This window comes from Perissodus microlepis, chromosome 6, assembly GCF_051167445.1.
Source record: "Perissodus microlepis isolate ML-2025 ecotype Zambia chromosome 6, ASM5116744v1, whole genome shotgun sequence".
Classification (NCBI taxonomy): Eukaryota; Metazoa; Chordata; class Actinopteri; order Cichliformes; family Cichlidae; genus Perissodus; species Perissodus microlepis.
The window spans coordinates 17,755,899-17,777,086 of record NC_140466.1 but is presented as its reverse complement, the minus strand read 5'-3'; the positions used below and the strand labels follow the sequence as shown (position 1 = coordinate 17,777,086).

The 21,188-nt window shown below is 40.2% G+C and overlaps 2 protein-coding genes across 8 annotated transcripts in view; one reads left to right on the top strand and one right to left on the bottom strand.

The window, feature by feature from the left end:
- The window catches only part of LOC146385471 (multiple PDZ domain protein), a 44,470-nt gene extending 35,207 nt beyond the window's left edge, over window positions 1-9,263 (top strand). For 4 of the 6 annotated variants that reach the window (XM_084931212.1, XM_084931211.1, XM_084931215.1 and 1 more), the window contains 13 exons: window positions 150-224; window positions 316-663; window positions 904-987; window positions 3,223-3,416; window positions 4,171-4,318; window positions 4,410-4,481; window positions 4,613-4,736; window positions 4,861-4,901; window positions 5,154-5,276; window positions 5,994-6,098; window positions 7,186-7,289; window positions 7,472-7,595; window positions 8,233-9,263. In XM_084931212.1, the coding sequence (XP_084787338.1) occupies window positions 150-224; window positions 316-663; window positions 904-987; window positions 3,223-3,416; window positions 4,171-4,318; window positions 4,410-4,481; window positions 4,613-4,736; window positions 4,861-4,901; window positions 5,154-5,276; window positions 5,994-6,098; window positions 7,186-7,289; window positions 7,472-7,595; window positions 8,233-8,379 (1,689 nt within the window). In that variant the 3' untranslated portion in view covers window positions 8,380-9,263. Of the gene's footprint in view, window positions 1-149; window positions 225-315; window positions 664-903; window positions 988-3,222; window positions 3,417-4,170; window positions 4,319-4,409; window positions 4,482-4,612; window positions 4,737-4,860; window positions 4,902-5,153; window positions 5,277-5,993; window positions 6,099-7,185; window positions 7,290-7,471; window positions 7,596-8,232 lie in introns of those variants that run through there. The other 2 variants (XM_084931214.1, XR_014800512.1) reach the window with 2 other exon arrangements.
- Window positions 9,264-13,129: 3,866 nt separating this feature from the next.
- Window positions 13,130-20,773, bottom strand: tyrp1b (tyrosinase-related protein 1b). 2 transcript variants are annotated; one of them, XM_084931209.1, is made up of 9 exons: window positions 20,387-20,773; window positions 19,136-19,491; window positions 18,782-18,890; window positions 17,768-17,981; window positions 15,734-15,938; window positions 14,322-14,489; window positions 13,834-14,013; window positions 13,606-13,752; window positions 13,130-13,522 (listed from the first exon to the last, which is right to left on the bottom strand). In XM_084931209.1, exons 1-9 carry the CDS (start codon window positions 20,398-20,400, stop codon window positions 13,317-13,319), a joined length of 1,599 nt encoding a protein of 532 aa, XP_084787335.1. In that variant the 5' UTR covers window positions 20,401-20,773; the 3' UTR covers window positions 13,130-13,316. The 2 variants fall into 2 exon arrangements, with proteins under 2 accessions (XP_084787335.1, XP_084787334.1); XM_084931208.1 differs by having other exon boundaries at window positions 19,136-20,773.
- Between the last annotated feature and the right edge of the window lie 415 nt (window positions 20,774-21,188).

Here is a 21,188-nt window from a genome sequence, read left to right as displayed (position 1 = left end):
CATGTCCGGCCTAAGGGAACAGTTATTCATATATTTGTCCAGAGGGTGTGCTTGATTTTTAATCACACTCCCCCACCATCTTTCTTCTACACACTCACTTTCATACATTTTGCTTATCTTACATATTTTATTCATGCCTCTTTATGCAGGATGGCAGGATAAAGGTTGGAGACAGAATCGTAGCAGTGGGTGATGAACCCGTGGCTGGACTGTCAGTAAAAAAGGTGCAAGCACACATGCGGGCTGTGAAATATATGCTCTTCAAGGTCAAGTTGATTTAATGATTTATGACTCAGCTGTCTTTTTTGTATTCAGGTGTCCAGTTTGATTCTCAAACACCGGGTCACTGTCAAGCTCTCCATCAACCGTTCCAAGAGTCTCTCCTCCTCCTCTTCTTCTCTCCCTCTCCCTACATCACTCTCCAGTCCCCGCTCACTCACTCCAGTGTCCACTCTAAGCCTTCCTGTCGCCTCCTCCTCCTCTTCGTCTCTAAAACCCATGCAGACCTCTCCAGTGGAAGGGTCTGATTGGCCAGGATCAGCTCCCACAACTTCCGACCCTGTCAGCTGTCCAATTGTTGCAGGAAAGGAAACTACCATAGAGATTTATAAAGGAAACGTAGGCCTGGGTCTCAGCATTGTAGGTGGATGTGACACTCTGCTGGTGAGAACAGCTAAATGATTTTTAACATAAAGATTTCGTTATTCATTATTTGTCCTTGTGACATGAAGGTGACTTTATATAATTTTTATTTATGTTTGCAAATAAAAAAATCCATAGATGGAAGCAAAGTTTGTACTCGAATTAGGCCAAAAAGTTGTGCATTTGTTTGTTTGTTTGTTGTTTCAATATTTAGTTGTGGAGTTGTGTAATGATGGAAGTGGTTTCTGGTTTTTACACCAGGGGGCAGTAATAATCCATGAAGTGAACGATGGAGGAGCAGCACAGAGAGATGGTAGACTGCAGGCTGGAGATCAGATATTAGAGGTATAGCAGTGATACATGTGCACACAAACACCAGAACAAACAGCAGTGCATGTGAATAAGTTATTTCTAACCGCACAGCATTTATTTTTATTTCTGTTTGTTTTTGCAATATTTTTCAGTATGAAGAACGCAGCCGTGATGTATCTGTGTTCTTTTTTTATTTATGCACTATTTTTTTCCAATTCAGAAACTAATTTTTTCGGAACTCAAACTCAGATTGCTTTGCCACATATAACAGAATCAAGCTTCAGTTTATAGTGAAAACCAGAAAGTCACAGAAATGAAACAAACAAACAAAGAAAACCTGAAAAAAAAATCTGCCTTAAAAATTGTTTACGCACATGATTTAAAAGCGAGGGTTTTAAGGTTTACTGCTGGTTACAAGCTCAAAAACCTGTTTTTATAGAAAATGTGGTTCCCAGGAGTTAAAAATAAAGACCTATCCTCAGGGTTTTATTTAAGGTCCACTACTTTTTGCTCCTTATCTAAATGAAACTGGGCTGTGATGCTTTTACACTAATAATACCATCTTGGATGCTACTGATCCCCCTAAAACCTTCTCCAGGGGACTGCTTTCAGTCACTTCAGAATATCAGTCTTTAATTTGAAGTTTGTACTAAACTCCAAAATGAAAAAAATATATATATACAAATGTTAGAGAACAGATTGTCCTACAAAACACATGAACATCTTGCTCAAAAACTGGATTCTGGATAAATTAGATTCTTATACCACTACACTACCTACTATTTTAAAAAACAAACAAACCAAAAAACAGACAAATGTTGATATTCAGTGTGCAGCATGTTGTGCACGAATAACTATAAAGATAACATCTATGCAAGGATATTTAACATCTTTGCTGTTGTTTAGAGGTCATTTTCCTGATAACAGCTCATTGGAGAGATCATCACACAAACACTGAATTGGAAAACTGGCTTCCAGCCCTGTACGCATCACTACTAAACAAACTGCAGTACGACTCGAGAAACACTTACAGAGATACTTGTTGAACTGAGAGACTGTAAAGCTCTGGTAGCTTCTGTCATCTCTCCTAGTTAAATAGAGCAAATAAAATAAATAAATACAAAATTCTAATAATAATCGTCTATTTATCTAACCACTTATCCAAATTAGAATTTGCGGAGAGGCTTGAGCCGGTCTCAGCTGTCATAGAATTAAAGCGTTAGTACACAGAGGATAAGCAGGATTTCTCCAGGCAACTTCAGGGATACGAAGTGCATAGTAAAGGTATACGTTTTTACCTGGGCACATCACCATGGCTGCAGGCCTAACCTGCTACGGTTTAGGTTATGTTCACAATAAAGTCACCACCAAGAAAATAGTGTCAGCATTCCTGGAATTTCCATGTAGACTAACAAGCATTGCAGTCTTTATTTCTATGCAGCTTTATTCCTCCTTCCAATTTTACACCAATTTTATTGTTATATAAAGATTAATATATGATACTAAAACAGAGCACCTAGAGCATTTGTATTTTTATAACTATACGCTATAATAATATCTGTAATCCATCAGATTTGCGTGTGATTTAATGATAGAGCTATCATACTGATACGTCTGTTCACTTGCATAATTGGCATTTTTCCTGCATTCTTTTCAGTTTCGAACAGTCTAGACATTAAAGCACACACATTCACGAAGTGTTTTTAATGATGCACTTCTATTCAGTGCTTTTTCTCACACACACTAACGCTGTATTGAGTGCAGCAGCTCTGTTGCTTTCAGTCTGTATTGTGTGTTTTATCTTACTATGTAAAATCAGTTGCTTTTCTACCAGCAGACTCTTCGATATTTCTGATTGGTCATATATTACTGCCAGTATAACACACCCTTACTTACATTGGTAGACCACGGGTTAGCTTGTCGAGTTCATAACCACCATCATGTGACTGCTTAGCCTAATGGCAGTGTTAGGGTAAGTGAAGCTGCGTAAGGAAAAGGAAGCTGCTAGAAATAGAAAAACAACCACACACTCTCATCTCCACACTTACAGATAATTACGCAATCACCAGTTAATTTAACAATCATTTCTGAACTGTGAGAGAGAAACTGACATAGGTACAAATGCCACACCTCAGACCTTCTTTCTGTCAGTGTTAACTACTGCACAGCCTGATTTGTATCCACTGAAAGACTTGTTCCTGTACTTCCTGAGCAAACAGAATGTATTTTATCTGTTCCCCTGTTTCTCTCACTGTCACTGTCTTCTAGGTAAATGGCATAGATATGCGGCAGGCCAGTCATGACGAAGCTATTGCCGTGCTACGGCTCACCACCCAGCGTGTCCAGCTGTGCGTCTTCAGGCACCAGGAATCCTACAGGGAGGAGGACCTGTGGGATGTGTTCAGCCTGGAGCTGAGGCCTCGTCCTGGAGAAGGACTGGGCTTCACTACTGTGGGGAAGAGGTACAGTCAGGATGCTTTTATCAAGTTAGAAACCTCCAACTTGGTATGTTCACAGCAGGTTTGAGCCTGTGTTATCTAACACTGTGCTTTCAAGTACAACAAAGACAAAATCAAATTTTGTTCAGAACCATCGTGTTCGCAACCTAGGTGATGTCACCTGCTGAAAGAGCCTGAAGTCTAAGAGGCTGATGAAGTTGTTAATGTATCGGCTTCAAATATAACATATGGCAAGTGGGAGTACTCCTCCTCGCAACTTCTGAAGATGAGAAATAGGTTAAAAATAAATAAATGTGACTTTATTAGTGAGTGATTAGTCTTGTTGCCTATTTTTACCACAATTTTATTCTTAATCAACTTTTGTTTGTAAGCTGTAGTTAGGCTGGTTAGTTAGTTTAAATTGCAGAATACCTGTTCCTTTTAAATATAATTCCAAAAATTATATTCTAAAAAAACCAAAAACCCTTTATAGACCCTAGTAGATTGACTGTTTTCATGGCAAACTCCTTTGACATGTTCTGTAACTACTTCACAGATCTCTCCAGCATTCGATAATTACCATAAAGGTTAGATAGGGTCTCACTGCAAAGAAGTCGCAAGACGCATCATTTTCCAAAGAGCTTGGGTGCCAATTTTCTCGCAGCTTTATGTTTTTGCACAATCAGGTGTGACATTATGCAAAACAGCCGGTGCACAGGTCACATTATTTATAAGCCTGGGGCAGGCACAGTTTTTGACCTCTGTTTTCTTCCAACAGTAATGACACTGGCATCTTTGTGTCAGATATCATCAGAGGAGGTGTAGCAGATTCGGATGGCAGGTTGTTGCTAGGTGACCAGATTCTGTCAATCAATGGGGAAGACGTGCGTGCAGCATCACAGGAGCGTGCACACACGCTTCTGCAGGTCTGCTGTATTCACAGTTTATAAACAAATGCACATAGGTAGGCATTTTTATGGCCGCGTCATTATGTGAGATGTGTCACTTTGCTTTCAGAGTTGCAGTGGAGGAGTCCACCTGGAGGTGGCTCGTTTTAAAGCCGGGGTGCAGTACACACTGCGGAGTCAGGTAAACTGTTTCTCTTGCCTACGTATTTCTTTAGTGATATGATTCCTAGTAAAATTATAGTTCAGTCTGTAGTTTGTAGGTCAACTATTGCATTTATACACTATTTTAACAATATTACTCTGTGAACGTAGGAGTACCTTAAGTTGTGTTTTATCCAGAGCGAAGACTCTGACTGCTCCACGCTTACACCCTCAAGTGTATGCGATGGTTCTTTTGGCCACCAGAGGGAGACAGATAACAAAATAGAGAGCTACAGTGAGTGTCAACTAAGTTCTCGAGTATCGTCTGAGTTACAATGTTGAGTCCAACAATTTGCTTTGAATGGAAAATATACTCTTGCATCTTTTTATCCATATTTATGTGTCATTCTCTTCTGCAGCATTCAAAGACTCTGACATCAGAAAAGTGATAATAAAAAAGGTAAAACACTCTTATAGTAATAAAAGCAATGTCTTTTTTGACCCCATACTGTACTGGAGAAACTGAGTAGTGATAATTTTACTTATTTTTAGAAGTTACAAATTAGTATAAATTAGTTATATACTGAAAACAACCTGCTTCCTGACTGGATATCATGCTCCTGTAACGTTGGGTGTTTATTTTATGCTCGAATCTGCCATTTGGAAAGGTTGCAAATGTGTGTGTTTGTGTGTCTGTGCGCAATCACTCCAGGGTCCATACGACTCCTTGGGCATCAGCGTAGCTGGAGGAGTGGGCAGTCCCCATGGCAACCTTCCTCTTTTTATTGCTACCATGGATACCAATGGACTTGCTGCCAAAACACAGAAATTACAGGTGGGGAGTGACCATGTATATACACCAGTGCGCGCATGCATGTGTGTCTCATGTGTGCTTCACATTGTGACTAGTCGCATGTGGACTGGGCCTTAAATAAGAAAAATTGCACTTTCTTACTCTTACTGTGTCCCTTAGAGGCTGAAACATCTGCAAAAAGCTGTAAACTTAGACTCTCTGGTATGCCTTGATAAATTTAAGGGAATCATAAAAAATAAGGTGAAGGAGGCACAAGATGCCTTTTTCTTAAGAGGTGACTGTTGTTTTACTGTGTATTCTTCTGTAATCGCAGAGTGCAGGAGACATTTAGAATCTGAAGAGGCCGTTTTTCCTGGTTAACTAAAGGTTACCAAAATGAACTTTTCCAACACTGAGACAAATATATGGACTGCCTTGACTGTGTTACATGTTTATTGGAATAGAGGTCGATATTTTTACATCATTTTCTTCCTGAAATACATCTCATAAAACAAATATAAAGGTTGGAATAGATCGGGATGCAAGGGGCAGAGGACATAAATGTTTCTCCATGATCAAATTACAGACACATGTAACATTGAAAATGGAGTGACATACCAAAAGTAAACCTTTATGAAATCCCGAAGAAAAAAGATATGGACAGAAAAGAAAAGGAGACTTTGTAGGCAAAAAGGAAAAGGGGGGATAGTGTTAAGTCTAGGACAAATGTGTGTTTGTGTTTGTGTGTGCATCATCTAGACGGGAGACAGGATCCTCAGTATCAATGATGTTTCCACTGAGGGAATGACTCATGTCCATGCTGAAGCCCTGCTCAAGAACACCACTGGAACCATCATTTTGCAGGTACTGTCACAGTGAGACATCCAGTAACTGATATGTAATGCCTGTAAAGGCAGTAAGTTTCTGTGCGATAACGTCAGCAGGTTTTAGTTCTGTTTTGTCAGAGAAACACAGTAATGGTTCACAGCCAGCTCCCCGTAGGGCTTTTTATCTTCTTCCATATTTCCCCAAGACATAATTTTACATACAGACAACTAAAAAAAAAGAAGTCTTTAACAAAAAGGAGGCCCTTCATTATCAGCATTTTGCACAGTCAGTGTATGTTAATTTCAAGACAACAGTGTTTATGACATTGATTTCACACCATCTCCTCTAAAAAGACTTCTGCTGTAAGGGAAAAAACTATATTTGTATCTATGGAAGCGCATGTCGCTTGTTTTTGGCAAGTATTTTGTGTTTAAAATAAACATCAAAAGGTTTTAGACTTATCACTCCTACTCTGGTAATATTTGGATGGGCATAAGACCGCTGTTGCATCAATAAGATATTTGATCATTGTCCAACTATAGAAATATTAACTTTTTGCAGAAATCCTGATTAATCTGTTGTTAGCACAACTTCTTCTGGATAAATACAGGATAGAAACATGTTTGTTTGTTTGCAATGCATCAGTTTTGCAGATTTGTCTGAGAAGCTTGTATTTTTAGTAGACATGTACTATACACTAGCTCAAATGTTACACGTGTTCTGTTATAATGACTTCTCCTGTGTTGGTTTCATTGTTCTTTCATTGTCTTTTATTGAAGTGAAACTGGCACCTCATGTAGAGTGGTCTGCCAGATTGCCTACTCAGCACAAATAGGCATTTTCAAAGTGATGCTCTGCATACTCCTAAAAGAAAGCTGTGAAGAAAAGCACTCCTGTCTTGCTGATGTCAGTCAGGAGAAACCCACTGTTCTCCAGAGTAATCGCATAAAATAATGAGATATATTTTTAATTACATGTTACTGTCACTATTTGTAGATGTTATGCTATTTCTTGGATTCAGGCTGTCCTGCTTACTTTGGCCTCTTCGTGTAGTCCTAAATGGCTAAAACCTTTACACTTTGCACTCATAACATGCTGTTTGTGTGGATCTATGTTTGTCTAGGTGGCAGCAGCTTCTCAGGGATGCAGCACACAGGGTAACAGCGATGTGCGCGCATGGTCATTAGGCCAGCCGAGCAGCCTGCCCTGCTTTCACAACAGCCTCTGGTAAGAATAGGTTCGGCTAACAGTGTCATTTCGTTGTTCTTCTCTCCACTTTAATTAATGAATAAAGACAAAAGCAGGCCTCAAACTTTGCTAAACAGTTGGTGCAACATTTATTTTTAAATGCATGCACATCGGCGCGCTCAGAAGCCAACATCCATTGTTTCGCATCGTATTCTTTACAGCGCTCGCATGTATAAGACCATCACTCTGGAGAGAGGCTTCTCAGGTCTCGGCTTCAGCATTGTAGGAGGTTTTGGCAGCCCTCACGGAGACCTGCCTATCTACATCAAAACTGTCTTTGACAAGGTGAGAAAGCATCTGCCAGGTCTCCTTTTGTTGTGAAAACCAAAGAGTTTTAATGTTAGTAAAGACAGTTTAGCAGCAGTCTGTATGTCACTCACTGAGTCACTCCCTCACATCTTCTTATAGCGTTTTCTCTGTTCAAAACAAAACTTTCTCAGATCATCAGCAATTCGGGTAAAAAAGCAGGCAGCAGGCAGTTTCACCGTGTGTGGTTTTACTTTATATGCGTTGTTGTTTTGTGACTACCTATGTAAGCCACATAAGAGACAGAGATTCTTGTGTGGTTTTAAGTTATAGTGCCTTTTTTGTCATTCAACACCAAAAATAGCAATTTGTCCCTAACTACAATGCTCAATGTAAGAAACAAAGCAAAAAGGCCACAGTTATAACTTGTTAAATAGCTTTTGTTTTGTAACAGGTGGTAAACTCTTAGTGCCATGCTGTAGTAAACTGCATTATGTCAGTTTTTGCATGATTGCTTTCCTTTGTTTTGTTTCTTGATTCTATTTCTGAGCATCTGTTGCAACCAATTCCTTTGTGATCATTACAAACATTCATTTAATCTCACATTCATTCTTTTCTCCTAACATATGTGTTGCCATATTAGTGTTTAAAAGCTCTTGTTGACTTTGTACTTCAGGGTGCAGCCATTGAGGATGGCAGGCTGAAACGTGGCGATCAGATAATTGCTGTTAATGGACACTGCCTGGAAGGTGTGACCCACGCTGAAGCTGTGGACATTCTGAAAAAGACCAAAGGAACTGTCGTCCTCACCGTGCTCTCATGAGACAACTGCCCACTGTACCTCAATTTAATGACATCTTCCTAAAACAGCTCTGGAGGGCTGTGGTTGTTTCCTATAAAGCTGTAGAGTGATTCTCCTCTTGTAGAGGGCACTCTACATGTCAAAACAAGGCATATAATTATAAGAAGAGTATTTATTTTAAGTCTAAATTAAATTGCATTTAATTTGTGAACTCTACCTCCAACTGCAAACACAGCTTTGTTGTATTTACACTCAGTATTTAAAAATATAGCAGAGCATGTCCAGTTAAATCCAGTTAAGGAGCCGGGTATTGGGCTGCCAAGGCCTCCGTCTTGGGCTTTGGGGATTGGATGCCTGAGTCCAGTCTGACCACTAAGCTCAGTCATTCTTGAAGGACTCAGAGTAGAGACGCTACTCCTCCAGTCCAGAAGGCCTAGAATGCCCTCTAGGTGGTGCTTTTTGTGGCATGTCTAACTGGCAGGAGACCCCCAGGGTGGACGCAGGACACACTAGAGAGATTTTATGCCTCAGGTGGCTTAGGAAAGCCCCAACAAGAGCTGGAGAAGGAAATAGCTAAGGAGCACCTGAGACCCTGACCCAGATGAGTGGAAGAAAATGTTTGGATGGATAGTTTAGCATTGTTGTGCATTATTTTTCATGTAAACACACTCATCAATACGTTACGTGTTCATACTGATATATATAATTGAAGCCTCAATTGACAGCAGCCTAGTGCTGGATTTTGGTTATTACTTTAACAAACAAACAGCTACCAAGACTCAAAATATGCCAACTGCTTCTGCCAATCTTTTGTATGGCAATAGGATGTCTGCTTTGAAAGACTGTTGTACTTTTCTTTTCATTGTTGTGTTCGAATAATTAAAAATGTGTCATGATTTCATGAATGTTGAATGTCTTAAGTGGCATCTTGATAATTAGCAATGATAACCATGTTATGTTAAACGGGACAGAGAATAGGAAAAAATGCATTTTGCTGCATCTGTTAGAAGCAGCTGCTGAGTATCCACCGTTATTTACCAGTGTAGTATTAATCAGTGTTTTCATAGTCTTCAACTTTAGCAGCTGTTTTTTTTAGGACTTGATTGTTGATGTTAATAGTTCAGTGTGAAATTAGACACCGTCTCCGTTTTATATAAATTTATTTACCTGACTTCACACGGCTGTGATACTTGTGTTTTCGTCGCTTTAATTAATTTCATTAATATAAGAAGTCACTTCACACTTACATACACACATGGATGCACACACTCGTTTTCATATCTTAGTGAGGACATCTAATTAACATAATGTTTTCCCTAGCTGCTTACCCTAACCCTAACCATCAAAAATGAATGCCTAACCCTGACCATTTGTATTGGTCCTCACAAAGATATATAAACATGGTACACACGCACTGGTATTGTGTAACCAAATGTTCTGTAAGTGATCTTATTAAATGTTATTTGTTAAAGTTTTGTATCCAAAACCTTTTGAAGTTCAGGACCTTGTTTTTCTTACCTTCTGATTTATCTCCGGATGCAATATGTCAGTGAAAGAGACGTTTTATATGATGAGTTTTTTTCCCATCTTTTTTATTAATGAATACCAACAAGTTATATTTTGTGAGTAGGATAAACCTTCTTTTTTTTTCAGTTTTCAAATTTCACACATGCACACCACACACCAGTATCTGAGAAAATCTCTGAACTGTTAAACAAGGACAACTGAGCTGAAAGTCACATTTTTAATGGATAGAAGAAGCAAGAGTCTTCTTTTCTTTTTTCTTTATTTTATTTTATTTTTTTGCATATTTTTTTGCATATTTTTTTGCATGTTTCCAAACCAGTGAACTGAATTTCGCCTTGGAGGTGTTTTCCTGTAGCGGTTATGCTCTTTGTCTTTATCCCTCTCTCGCACTTTTTCTCCATCTTTGTCTGCCATGAGTACATATGCGGCATCACTCACGTTTAGTCAAGGTGACAGGATGAAGTGCGTGTCGTGCTTGGAATGACAGGCAGCTCTGAATTATGGAGGAGTCGTGAGCAGAGGAGAGAAGAAGGGGGATGAGCTAGATTAGAGAAAAGGCAACATTTTATAGAAGGCTGAGAAGATCAGTCTAAAGTTTGGACAAAGACGTTTTAAACCTGAGGTCCAACAATCACAGAGGAAGAGGAAACCTGTGACTTTTTTTTAAAGAAAAATCCTCAGTACTTTCACTTTAATTACCAGAGTTACTGGTGACAACTTGATAAACAATACATTTGCACACAAATGTCTCATTTAGGAAATAGGAGGCATCTAGGGAGATCCTGTCTGGAGCCTCGGCATTAATCAAAGCCATCTGTTCACATTGCAAGCTTTATTGAAACCCAGCCATCGCGGTCTGCTTTATCCTTCTCCAGATGAACAATTGCTTCCCTGCTGGCCCAAGGAGAAATGGAGAAGCGGTGTAATGCTTTTTTTTTTTTCTTTTTTTTTGCATTTCACTTGGATCTTTGCTGTAATATAAGAATGATAAACATCATATTTGGTATTTTTTTTCACATCCACAAACATTTGACCCCTGTGGCTTTCCAGTTCCATACAAATAACTGACAGGGAAGCAGGTGAAATTACATCTATTTTTCTTCCTTTTTCATTAAGAGGAAGCAAAAGGACTTATCTGCCGGGTTGTTTTTTTTTTTGTTTTTTTTTTTCAAAACCAGCCTCAAATTTTATGACAAACATTTTTAAGGGGAAGAGGTCCAGCCACAGGTAACAGGACTTTTTTTCCCTACCCTTAGTCATACACCATGTAGCACAGTAACTTCTTTGGCTGCAGAAACTGCAATGCATTTTTTTCTGCAGATGACTTTCATGAGAGCATGCTTGAAAAGCACTAATGAGCCTCTCTCTCTGGAGGATAGCAGTGGCCAAATGATTGTTCTATGTGTGACTGTCACATCGATCCATATTCATAAACATAGGGGACCGTGTCTTTTTGCTGTCAGTGTAACCTGATGATACAGAAAGTACAGCCAACTGATGAGGGGTCCAAAAAGTCTTCTTCTCCATCCTTTCCCATGAGGTCCTTTTTCAAGATATCAGCATGCACTGCAAAAATACCGGTCCTTTGAAATTCACTCCAGTCAGTGCGGAGTGTTAAAATCTTGATTCCCATAAAGCAAGATGTCCCAAAATATCCCAAAAGGAAGAGTTAGGTGCCACTAAGTCCACGTCATTCCCATTAAATGAGCGAATGAGCAGGGCTGAGTTGACATTTGGCACACAGACACAAAAAAGCGTGCACGGTGGTGTGGCTTATATTCAGTGACATAGCCTAGAGCAAGACATAGTTAGACCTAATCATGAAACAGCAGGCAAACACTGGATGACGTCATCCGATTATGAGTTTGAAAACCGACTGAACAATGCTAATGAATAATGCTATTAATTTTACATACGGATGTTAAAATACAACGGTTTTCTCTACATATCATATCTACACACATCTGTACTTGGATTAATTTAGCAATAAATTAATCCAGAAATAAAGTAAATTTCAAGTGATGAAAGTTCCGTAGTCTACTGTGTAGTTTTTACAGAAATCTTTTTAACGCTTATTCAATAAACCACTGAATTTCTCACGGTTCACAAAAGCTTATTTCTGAAATTTTTTAGATACTCTGAATAATAAAAAAAACATGTCCGTTTTTAAATGTCCGTTGATCACCCTCGGCTTAAAAATCCTCAAATTTGGGGACACTGTCGTTAAGTAAGTGTTTGTTTTGGGGTGGGGAGTTTCTGCTGAAAATGCAGCTTCACATCAAAAAGATCAGACAGCATCTCCACCCTCCACCTCCATGACGCCCTTGCTGTAGGTACGAGCTTGAAGACTTGCTGTAAGCCTCCAAAGTTGCAACGTAGGATCATAAATTGTGCATACTGTGCGCCTTCGTGGTAATTAGGCATGCAGTGACAGGTGGCCGCCTTTTGTGACAGACAGGACAGGATTATTTATTTATTCAAGGCAAACGATATTATGTATGTAAATCACACACACAAAAAAGCCACAGTTATAAAAAAATAAAAGTAATAAATTTGTGCCAAAAGGGCAAACTAGTCTTACAACTCGAGGGTACTTGGACGCTGCTTTTTTTTTTATAGCTTATAGGTGTGGACAGTCTAGCAGTTTTATGGTGTCATGAAGATTTAAAATTCCACGGTGCGCTTAAAGTCATATTAAGTTTTGTCTTTGATATTCCCTACATGCAGTTAAAAATTTAGGATACGAGTGTAAATGAAGAAAAAAAAACGATTTCCTCCTTTCGCAGTAATCCTTTAGATCCACTTGAGGGCGGTACATCTGCTGTTTTGAACACATGGAAATTTGCATGGGCTTAATTTGAGTAGTAACATTACGTCTAAGTGGTGTGATTTGCCAGTTGGCCTGAGGCTTGAGACAAGCAAATTTATGCCTGAGGCAAAAAGGCCTGCAGTGGTGTTTTCATAAAATACTGCTTGTTCACACAAAAACAGAGTGAGTTAAAAGTTTAAAAAAAAATGAAAAGGAATAGAAGAATATTCCTATAGAAAGAGATCATTTCATCTGCACGGATAAACATATATTTGTCAGCTGAAAATGGGCAGCGAGGTGGAGTCACTAAATAGTGTAGCTCTGACATGTAGCTTTGGAGGGTTAGCTGCTCCTATGCTTGCTGTGTACTTATCTGAGCACTGGATATTAGCTCTTGCAGTTATTATAATCTTGGCTGCAGTCCGAAAATCTGCTGTATGTGCTCAACAAAAGATCCGCCAGACCCTCTCCGCCTTTCAATTCATAAATGCAGACACACAGTTATGCCTGGGCTCAAAACCAGTTCACCTTTATTAGAAGAAATGGAGGAATAATTAAAAAAAGGAAAACAAGACAAATTTATGTATGCAAATGTTGGGTCCTCTCAAGATAATCAAAAATGTTAGACAACGGACTGTGATTTGTCCAGCCTGCGGTTTTCCTCTGAGTAGCGTCGGTAAGTTTCTGCCAACAGCGGCTCCAGGGCCTCGGCAGAATTGTAAGAGTGAGAACGCATAGCGCAGGCTATGACGATACCAACCACCACCACAACCAGCACTGCAGCAATAACGGCTACGCTGATGATCTCAGAGAGGGTGAAGGTACGAGCTATGAGGGAAAAGAGCGGACGGTTATGAGCAATTCCTGGATTTTGTGGATCTGCACATGCTTACACATTCTCTGCTTCTCACCCGGCCACTGGACCTCATATGAGTATCCCAGGTTTTCTGGGGCAGGCACAAACATCTCAGCATTGGTGACAGGCGGCCAGAAAGGAACCATGTTGAACCTGCGGTTGTGTCCAATGGGAGCGTTCTCATCGGGGTAAACAGTGTCACCTGAGAGAGTGAAGAATATGTCAATCCATCTATTCATTCTCCAAAGTGAATTTTGTTGTTTGAATATTCGCAAAGGTGTACCCGGTTGATGCCTGCGGAGCCACTCGTCAAAGACTGCATCGGTAAAGGTGTGAAGCAAGACAAAGATGGGATCATTGGGCGACAGGTGAGTCTGTCCACCCGTCCCGTTGAGGAAGAGGTGGGCCAGATTGTGAAGACTGCGGATCACTGGGTCGTACATCCCCTGGGGGGCGCTGTAGCCTTGAAATTATGGAACCAAAAAGGAGAAAAAAAAAAGGAAAACGTTTAATGAAGGCTCTGATTTACCAAAATTAGGAACAACAAATGTTGTGTTGGAGCTAACCATATGTGCATGTGGGTGGAGGATTGAGTGAGTGTTTTTCTGGCTTTGTGTTTCATCTATACACTCACACAGTATTCAGCAGCTTTATTTTCTGAGCTGAGCCCAAGTGAAACTGAATATTTCCTTGGATTGGGTTGATGGGAGGATGCTAAATCTCAACTACTGCTTTGGCTCTAACCTATGAGTCATGTTGAATGTGGATCACCTTCGATGGTGTTCCTGAAGCTCTCGGAGGAGGTGGAGTAGTAAGGAGGGGTATCAAAGGTGTTGATCTCCAGACAGTCCAGCACATCTTTGGGCTCCGGCAGCCTCTGCACCATGGGCCGCGCCACGTTGCCTGCTGGGTTCCTCCTGATGGGACTGCTCTCTGTGCCTTGGAGATGAAGAAAAGACTCAATAAAACTAGGTTGAGTGAAATATAATTAGTTTAAAATAAAGATAACTTCTGATTACTGGCACACTAAGACCTAAGATCAGGCACAAGCCAGAGGTCCCTACAGATATGGCTTGATTGAAAATGTATTATTTAACCACCTTCTAACTCTGTGTGGGAGACTCTACTAGTTTGATCAGCCTTAAACATGACAGGATGGCAGTTTTCTTTTTTAATTATTCAATAAAAGTCAACAGTAGTGAGTGGGAGCTTTGTGACTGAACAGAAGTTTTTTTTTCTTTTTTTGTCTCTCTTGCATGTATGATCTCTTTCTCTTTTTTCAGGCTTTCTCTCCTACACACAAGCACATAAACAGAAGGCTACATAACCGAGTTGTCTGTCTGTTTGAAGATTATTCCCTCAGATCAAAGGAACCAGTAGACTGTTAGATTCCTGTCTTCAACAAGCACATGCACAAATGAGGCAACCCCCTTAACCCATTTAAGGAGATGTTGCTTGTTGACGCAGGAAATACCAGGCCTGTCATGACTCTCTGGGGGGAATAACAAGATAGATCACTCACATGTTGGCCACTCACGTGTTCAACCTGTTACCAAACACTTTTTTTTCTTATGACCTCTTTTTATAAGTTTGTTGTTGAGGCTCCACGGGGAAAGATGATTGACATTCCCAATTACTTGCCTATTCCAGATGAAAACCAAATCCTTTATAAATTAGGTGCATTTGAACACTGAAAGAAAGGTAGTGAATTAGGCTTGTAATCTGGTGCCAGTACGGAATGAGAGCCAATCCCTGCAAATCTGATCACCTAAAGTCTAGGTTACGCAGCGTTATCTTATTACTGAATAAGAATTCCCTTATTCTAGGTTAAATCTTGTGACTAATCAGGAATTAACACTGAAAAACTAGGCTGATTGAATAAAAACAAAAAAATCTTTCAAACCGCAGTATTTAGAGATGCAGTGTGTAGTACTTCAGTTACACACGGCAACAGAGAAGGCGATGTTTAACAACTAGAGCAGTTTCAAACAAACTGAAGTAATAGCGAGCAATATCGAATTTAGCACAACAGCTGTGAGCTATTATTTATAGCAGCCTATGTTCTACATGCTCTCTTTATGAGCTCTTTGCCCTCTTTTCTGATGCAGCTGAGACGATGCTGTATATCAGCAGCGCTCGGCTGCACGGCGAGGTATAGCGTGTGTTTCCGTGACTGTCTTTACTGTTGCAGATGGTGCCCAGAGTGTCGTAGTCATCCACACTCTCGCAGATGACCCTCCACTGTGAGAACACAGAGTTGGGGCTGATGGAGCTCATATCAAATGTGCTCCTGGCTCCCAGCAGGTCATCTGTGCAGATGTCGCATTCGCTGCCTCCAATGGCGAAGTTCCAGTAGGGCAGGGCAAAGGTGGGGTTGCCCAGCATGTCCTGTGAAGATCGAACAGGGGAAGGAGGCAGGTGTTCAGGGAAGGACTGTCTGTAAACAAACTGCTTTCTTGAATTGTTTATTAGAAAAATATGCAGGTTGGTCCTTTTTCTTTTTGTCCTTTATGCGCCCTATTTTTTGTCCCCTTCCTATATATTCCTGCTTTTGTTTTGCCTTTTTTATTTCCTCCTTGCATTAACCCATTCTCCTTCAGGCTAGCTTTTCACTCAGTGTCAGATCTTTTTTTAAGTAAATTATTAGAAAAGATTGTAGAAAATCAGTTCAGGTCCTTACTATGCCGATTGCAGATTTTTGACCCTTTTCAGTCTGGCTTTCAAAAGCAGCACTCTACGGAGACCGCTCTCTTAAGGGTCTATAATGATCTACTAATGGCATCTGATGCAGGAAATTGTTCCGTGATCATTTTGCTTGATCTTAGCGCTGCCTTTGACACCATCGACCACAAAATCCTACTTAACAGGCTGAAGGTTCTGGCTGGTGTATCTGGAACTGCCTTAGACTGGTTTTCTTCCTACTTATCAGACAGGACTTTTTCTGTTAGGACTGATAGGTTCTCCTCTAACACTGCTGCCCTAACCTGCGGGGTTCCACAGGGTTCAGTATTGGGTCCATTATTATTTTCTTTTTATATGCTTCCTCTAGCTGGCATTATTCAGTCTTTTAGTGACCTGTCTTATCATTTCTATGCCGATGACATTCAGCTGTATATGTCCTTTAAGCCTCATCAGCTGGATAGGCTGTCCACCCTAGTCCAGTGCTTAACTCAGGTTTCTGACTGGCTTTCTAACAATTACCTTGTTTTAAACATGAACAAGACAGAGACCATGATCATAGCTCCTCCTGATCTATATTCTAAAATCAGTCAGGTTCTTGTCCCTTTCTGTTCTTCTGCTAAGCCAAATATTCGAAATCTTGGAGTAATATTTGACTCTTCTTTGGGCCTTGACTCACACGTAAAATCTCTGTCTCGTTCCTGTTTCTTTCATTTAAGGAATATTTCTAAATTGCGACATATGGTCTCCTTAGCTGAACTGGAAAAAATTGTCCATGCATTTGTGTCATCGCGTTTAGATTATTGTAATTCCCTGTTTACCAGCTTGGATAAATCATCTCTTTCTCGCCTCCAAGCTATACAAAACGCAGCAGCCAGACTACTAACTCGCTCTAGCAAGCGAGCTCACATCACTCCTATTTTATGTTCTTTACATTGGCTCCCAATAGATTTTAGAATTCGTTTTAAAATTATTGTTTTAACGTACAGAGCACTAAATGGCCAAGCCCCAGATTATTTATCCAAGCTTCTCACAAAATACACTACTGTTCGCTGTCTCCGCTCACAGTCTCAGAGTTTGTTGGTTGCTCCCAGAACACGTCTGAAGACGAAAGGGGACAGAGCCTTTCAGTCTGTGGCACCAAGGCTGTGGAACAGTCTACCTCTACAACTACGTTTGGTTGACTCTGTGGAATCCTTTAAAAAACAGTTAAAAACTTTACTGTTTAAACAAGCTTTCTGTTGACCAATGCTTTTAACATTTTTATATTTTTAATTTACATTTAAACTCTATATTGTGTATATTGTGCATTTTGCTATTTATCGTACTGTTTATTTTAATCTCTGTGTGCAGCGCTTTGTGACTACCTGTCTATGAAAAGCGCTTAATAAATAAACTTACTTACTTACTTTTTTTTTTTTCCATCACCACTCCTCCTATCCTAACCTCCTCATCCATTTCTTTATCAGCCCAGAAGCTTGCTGTCTCTCCTCTTTTCCACTACCACCCCTCTTTCTCCCTGCCTTCTCTCTGCTCACCTGCATGTCTCTCTCCAGTTGCAGCAGATGAAAACGATGCCAGGTGACAAAACCTGGGCCCTCGTGGGAGAAGTCTACACCTCCAAAGCTGGTCTGGCCTGGCCCCAGGTACGTCTTACTGACAGAGTAGTAGTGACTCCAAACAAAGTAATTATAAATGGTGATGTTCTCAAACTGTGGGGTGTTGCCATCAGGCCCAAACAACTCCTGGTACCTAAAGATAAAGGATGAATGTCACGTTGTATTTTTTCCTCCACATTGCCCTGCCTGAATCCTCCAAATTCACCCTGATTGATTTGAAGTATGAGAGTGTGTGGCCTTAGATGAACTATGCATGTGTTAAATGCTCTGCTGTTGCATAAAGCTTTGTAATCTTAGTAGCTCTACAAAGTGTTTTTCACAATTTTGTTTTCACTGATCCATTCAAACACGGCTTCAGAACTTGGGGATGGTACTGGTGAATAACTCACGTATGGATATATAGATATTAATACATATTTTATTCTCTGTAGCTGCAATGCATTATGTGGCATGTAACTAAGAATCTTGAGCATGACCATTAATAACAAGGGGAATTTTAATTGTCTGAGCCAGAGGTTAAGAGATTTTCTTTGAGCTGCAGTCAAGAATGGCTTCAAAAATTAACCAATTGCAGTCCTCAGCTGATTTAGAAGGAGGTTATTCACAGATTCAGAAGACTGTAATTCCCTTTACTCATGCCAAAAGTGATCATTTGCTCAACTTTCTACAGCTTTTAAAGAAAGCTGCCATGAGAAATTCTCTGATTTTACAAATAATTTCAAAAACACAGCATGTGGCTCAGCCACAGATACTGCACATATATTTATTTCAACTGCTAGACTCAGCTTAGTCTGAGCGTGCAGGTCCTTGGGCAAAACATGCTGTGTTTTACAGAGAATCACTGTTGACCAGAGAATCACAAGGTAAAAATCAACCCTTTAAAATCCTCTAATTGTATTCAGCTTGATTATCATGTCATTTTTTCCAATATACCGTCTTGTACAGATGACGAGGTCAGGGTGGACAGTCCTCTTAGCTTGATCCAGAGCATTTACAAACGCCTGCTTCTCAGCTGTGCTCATCTGCATGATGTTTCTCCTTACTGGGGAGAAGTTAATGGGGTGAAGAGAGAGAATGAAGTGTTGTTAAAGTGTGGGGGAAACGAAGGAAGAGTAGAGAAAAGAAAGTGCTATTAAAAATTAACACTTTTTCCTGCTCCTAGCAATAAATGCTGCCTTCATTCCCCAGGCTGATGTAGACCTGTGAAATCGTGAAGGACACGGTAGAAGATAGAAATTTTAAGTCGTCGTGAATTTTTAGGTCGTAAAAAAGCATCTGCTCTCTTACCCACAGAGATCCTCTGATCACAGTTTGGTCCAGTTAGCCCGTGTCTGCATCGCCCACAGTTGTAGCCGGTGAAATTCCCATTACACCGGCAAGTGCGATTGAAGAATCTCAGCGGCCACCTCTCTCTGTCATCGCGCCCGGCATAAGGGTACTGAGGTCCATGGCGCCGACTGTCGGCCTCAATGGTCACACACTGGCCTCTTCCTGTGCTGGAGCCACACTCGTCTCCTGCTACCCCTGTAGGGGATGGGCAGCACTGGCCGCTCTGCAGCCCCTCGGGAGTGACACACTCCCTCGGGAACTGGGCCAAGGTGAGCGTGGCACACAAGGTCCCCACCAAACCCACACTCCACAAGCTGATAAAGTAGAGAATGAGGTGAAGTAAGGAGTTTTTTAGGGCCATGCAGTAATTTAGATGTGAGAACAAGGTTAGAACAAAGTGTGTGGAAATCTTTTACATGTTGAGAATTGCTGTTATACAGGCCTCCTTCTTTTTTAAAGGACTTGTCTTGTTCACGGTTGTGAAGGACCAGTGACCGTCCCAGAACACATTTAGCAAGATGAAGATTAAAAAAAAACATCCCCACATACACGCCACATCCACTGAAATTAAGCTCCAGAACAACTTACTCAGTATGTGTTCTCTTGTTAAAGCCAATTGTCTTAACATTATTCCAAAACTTCAGTTCTTACACATCCCTGCAGGCAGCACAAGTCATTATTTATAATTCACAAAGCCATTAGCTTTCAACTCTTACAAGTTCAGAAATGCTTTCAACAATAGACAGCAGGCAATGATTTGCTTGAACCTTTTTTCTTTTTTCTTCCTTTTTTTTGCAGTTAGATTTGCTTGCCTTTTGTGCCTTTTGAAGTTTGTTGATTAGAAATGAATGAAGGAGTGGCTAATAATTTGCAATTATTATGAGCAATTATTTAACAACAAAACAGCACCTAAGAAATGTTACCAATATAAAAGGGGGAATAGCTCCACATGTTTGAGCATATTAAAAATATTCGAATGCACGACTTAACGAGTCGGTGCATCACCTGCTGGGTTCTGTGGAAATCTGCTCTGTAACATCATATGAGACAAAACTTCACTTCATCTGCAAAGATGTAGCGCATTAGTCCAATATACACTTTTAATTTGTAAAGGCGCTAAAGCAGTCAGTCATACCCCTGAGTTGTATGACTTTTTGGATTCTACAGTTCATTTGGTGAAAAAGGAATCAGTATCATTTGTTCCCCTACCTCTGACTGTACATGCTGCTCCTCTGTTTGCAGAACTGAAGTCCCCCCCAAGAATCAGCCCGTTGCCCTTCTCTGTCTTAAATAGCTATTGAGCACATGAGCAAGCCTTTGTGGAGCTTGTGCAAGGAGAAACACACAGACACACACACACACACACACACACACCGTACACACGTGTACACTTGAGGGTACTTGAGTTTTTTCAAAAACTCATTCATGAACCTTGTGATCATGGACCAAATGACGCCAGACTGTGGATACTCACACAACTATTTGATGACATTCATGCTGAAGTCTTACAAGATAAAATTTCTGGGGTTTTAGCCAAGTTCTACATTTATGTAAATCATGGACGTAAGTAGAAGTTAGTTCCATAATTTTGTTTTGTTTTTGTTTGTTTTCATTTTGTTTCTGTACACTCCAAAAGACGATTTTCAAATTAAGCAATCACGACGTGATTGAAGTACAGACTGTCAGCTTTAATTCCAGCAGTTTTACAGTATTTTTACACTAGCACTTTAGGAGATGCAGCCAATTTTATACACAGTCCCTCGTTTTCAAAGGCTTAAAAATAATTGGACAATTGGTTTCATGGTGACACGAGGCCTGGTCCCTTGTTGTTATTTCATGATAAATGAAGCAAACATAATATCTGAAGTTGATTCAAAGTCTTAAGTTTGTATTTTTGTCACTTTTCTCTGTAGACAGGGAGGTACTTATTACAGTTTTTTACAGCCGCTAGGACACATTTCTCAATACTTAGGTCACTTTTGCAAAACTCTTCACACAATTCCCCTAACTG

Coding starts and splice junctions, on each gene's coding strand:
- tyrp1b (XM_084931208.1), bottom strand. CDS start 19,538: ATGGCCCTAAAAAACTCCTTACTTCACCTCATTCTCTACTTTATCAGC. Junction 15,939..17,767: donor AACTGGAGAGAGACATGCAG/GTGAGCAGAGAG, acceptor CGATCTTCACAG/GACATGCTGGGCAACCCCAC. Junction 13,753..13,833: donor GCTCCGCAGGCATCAACCGG/GTACACCTTTGC, acceptor TCACTCTCTCAG/GTGACACTGTTTACCCCGAT.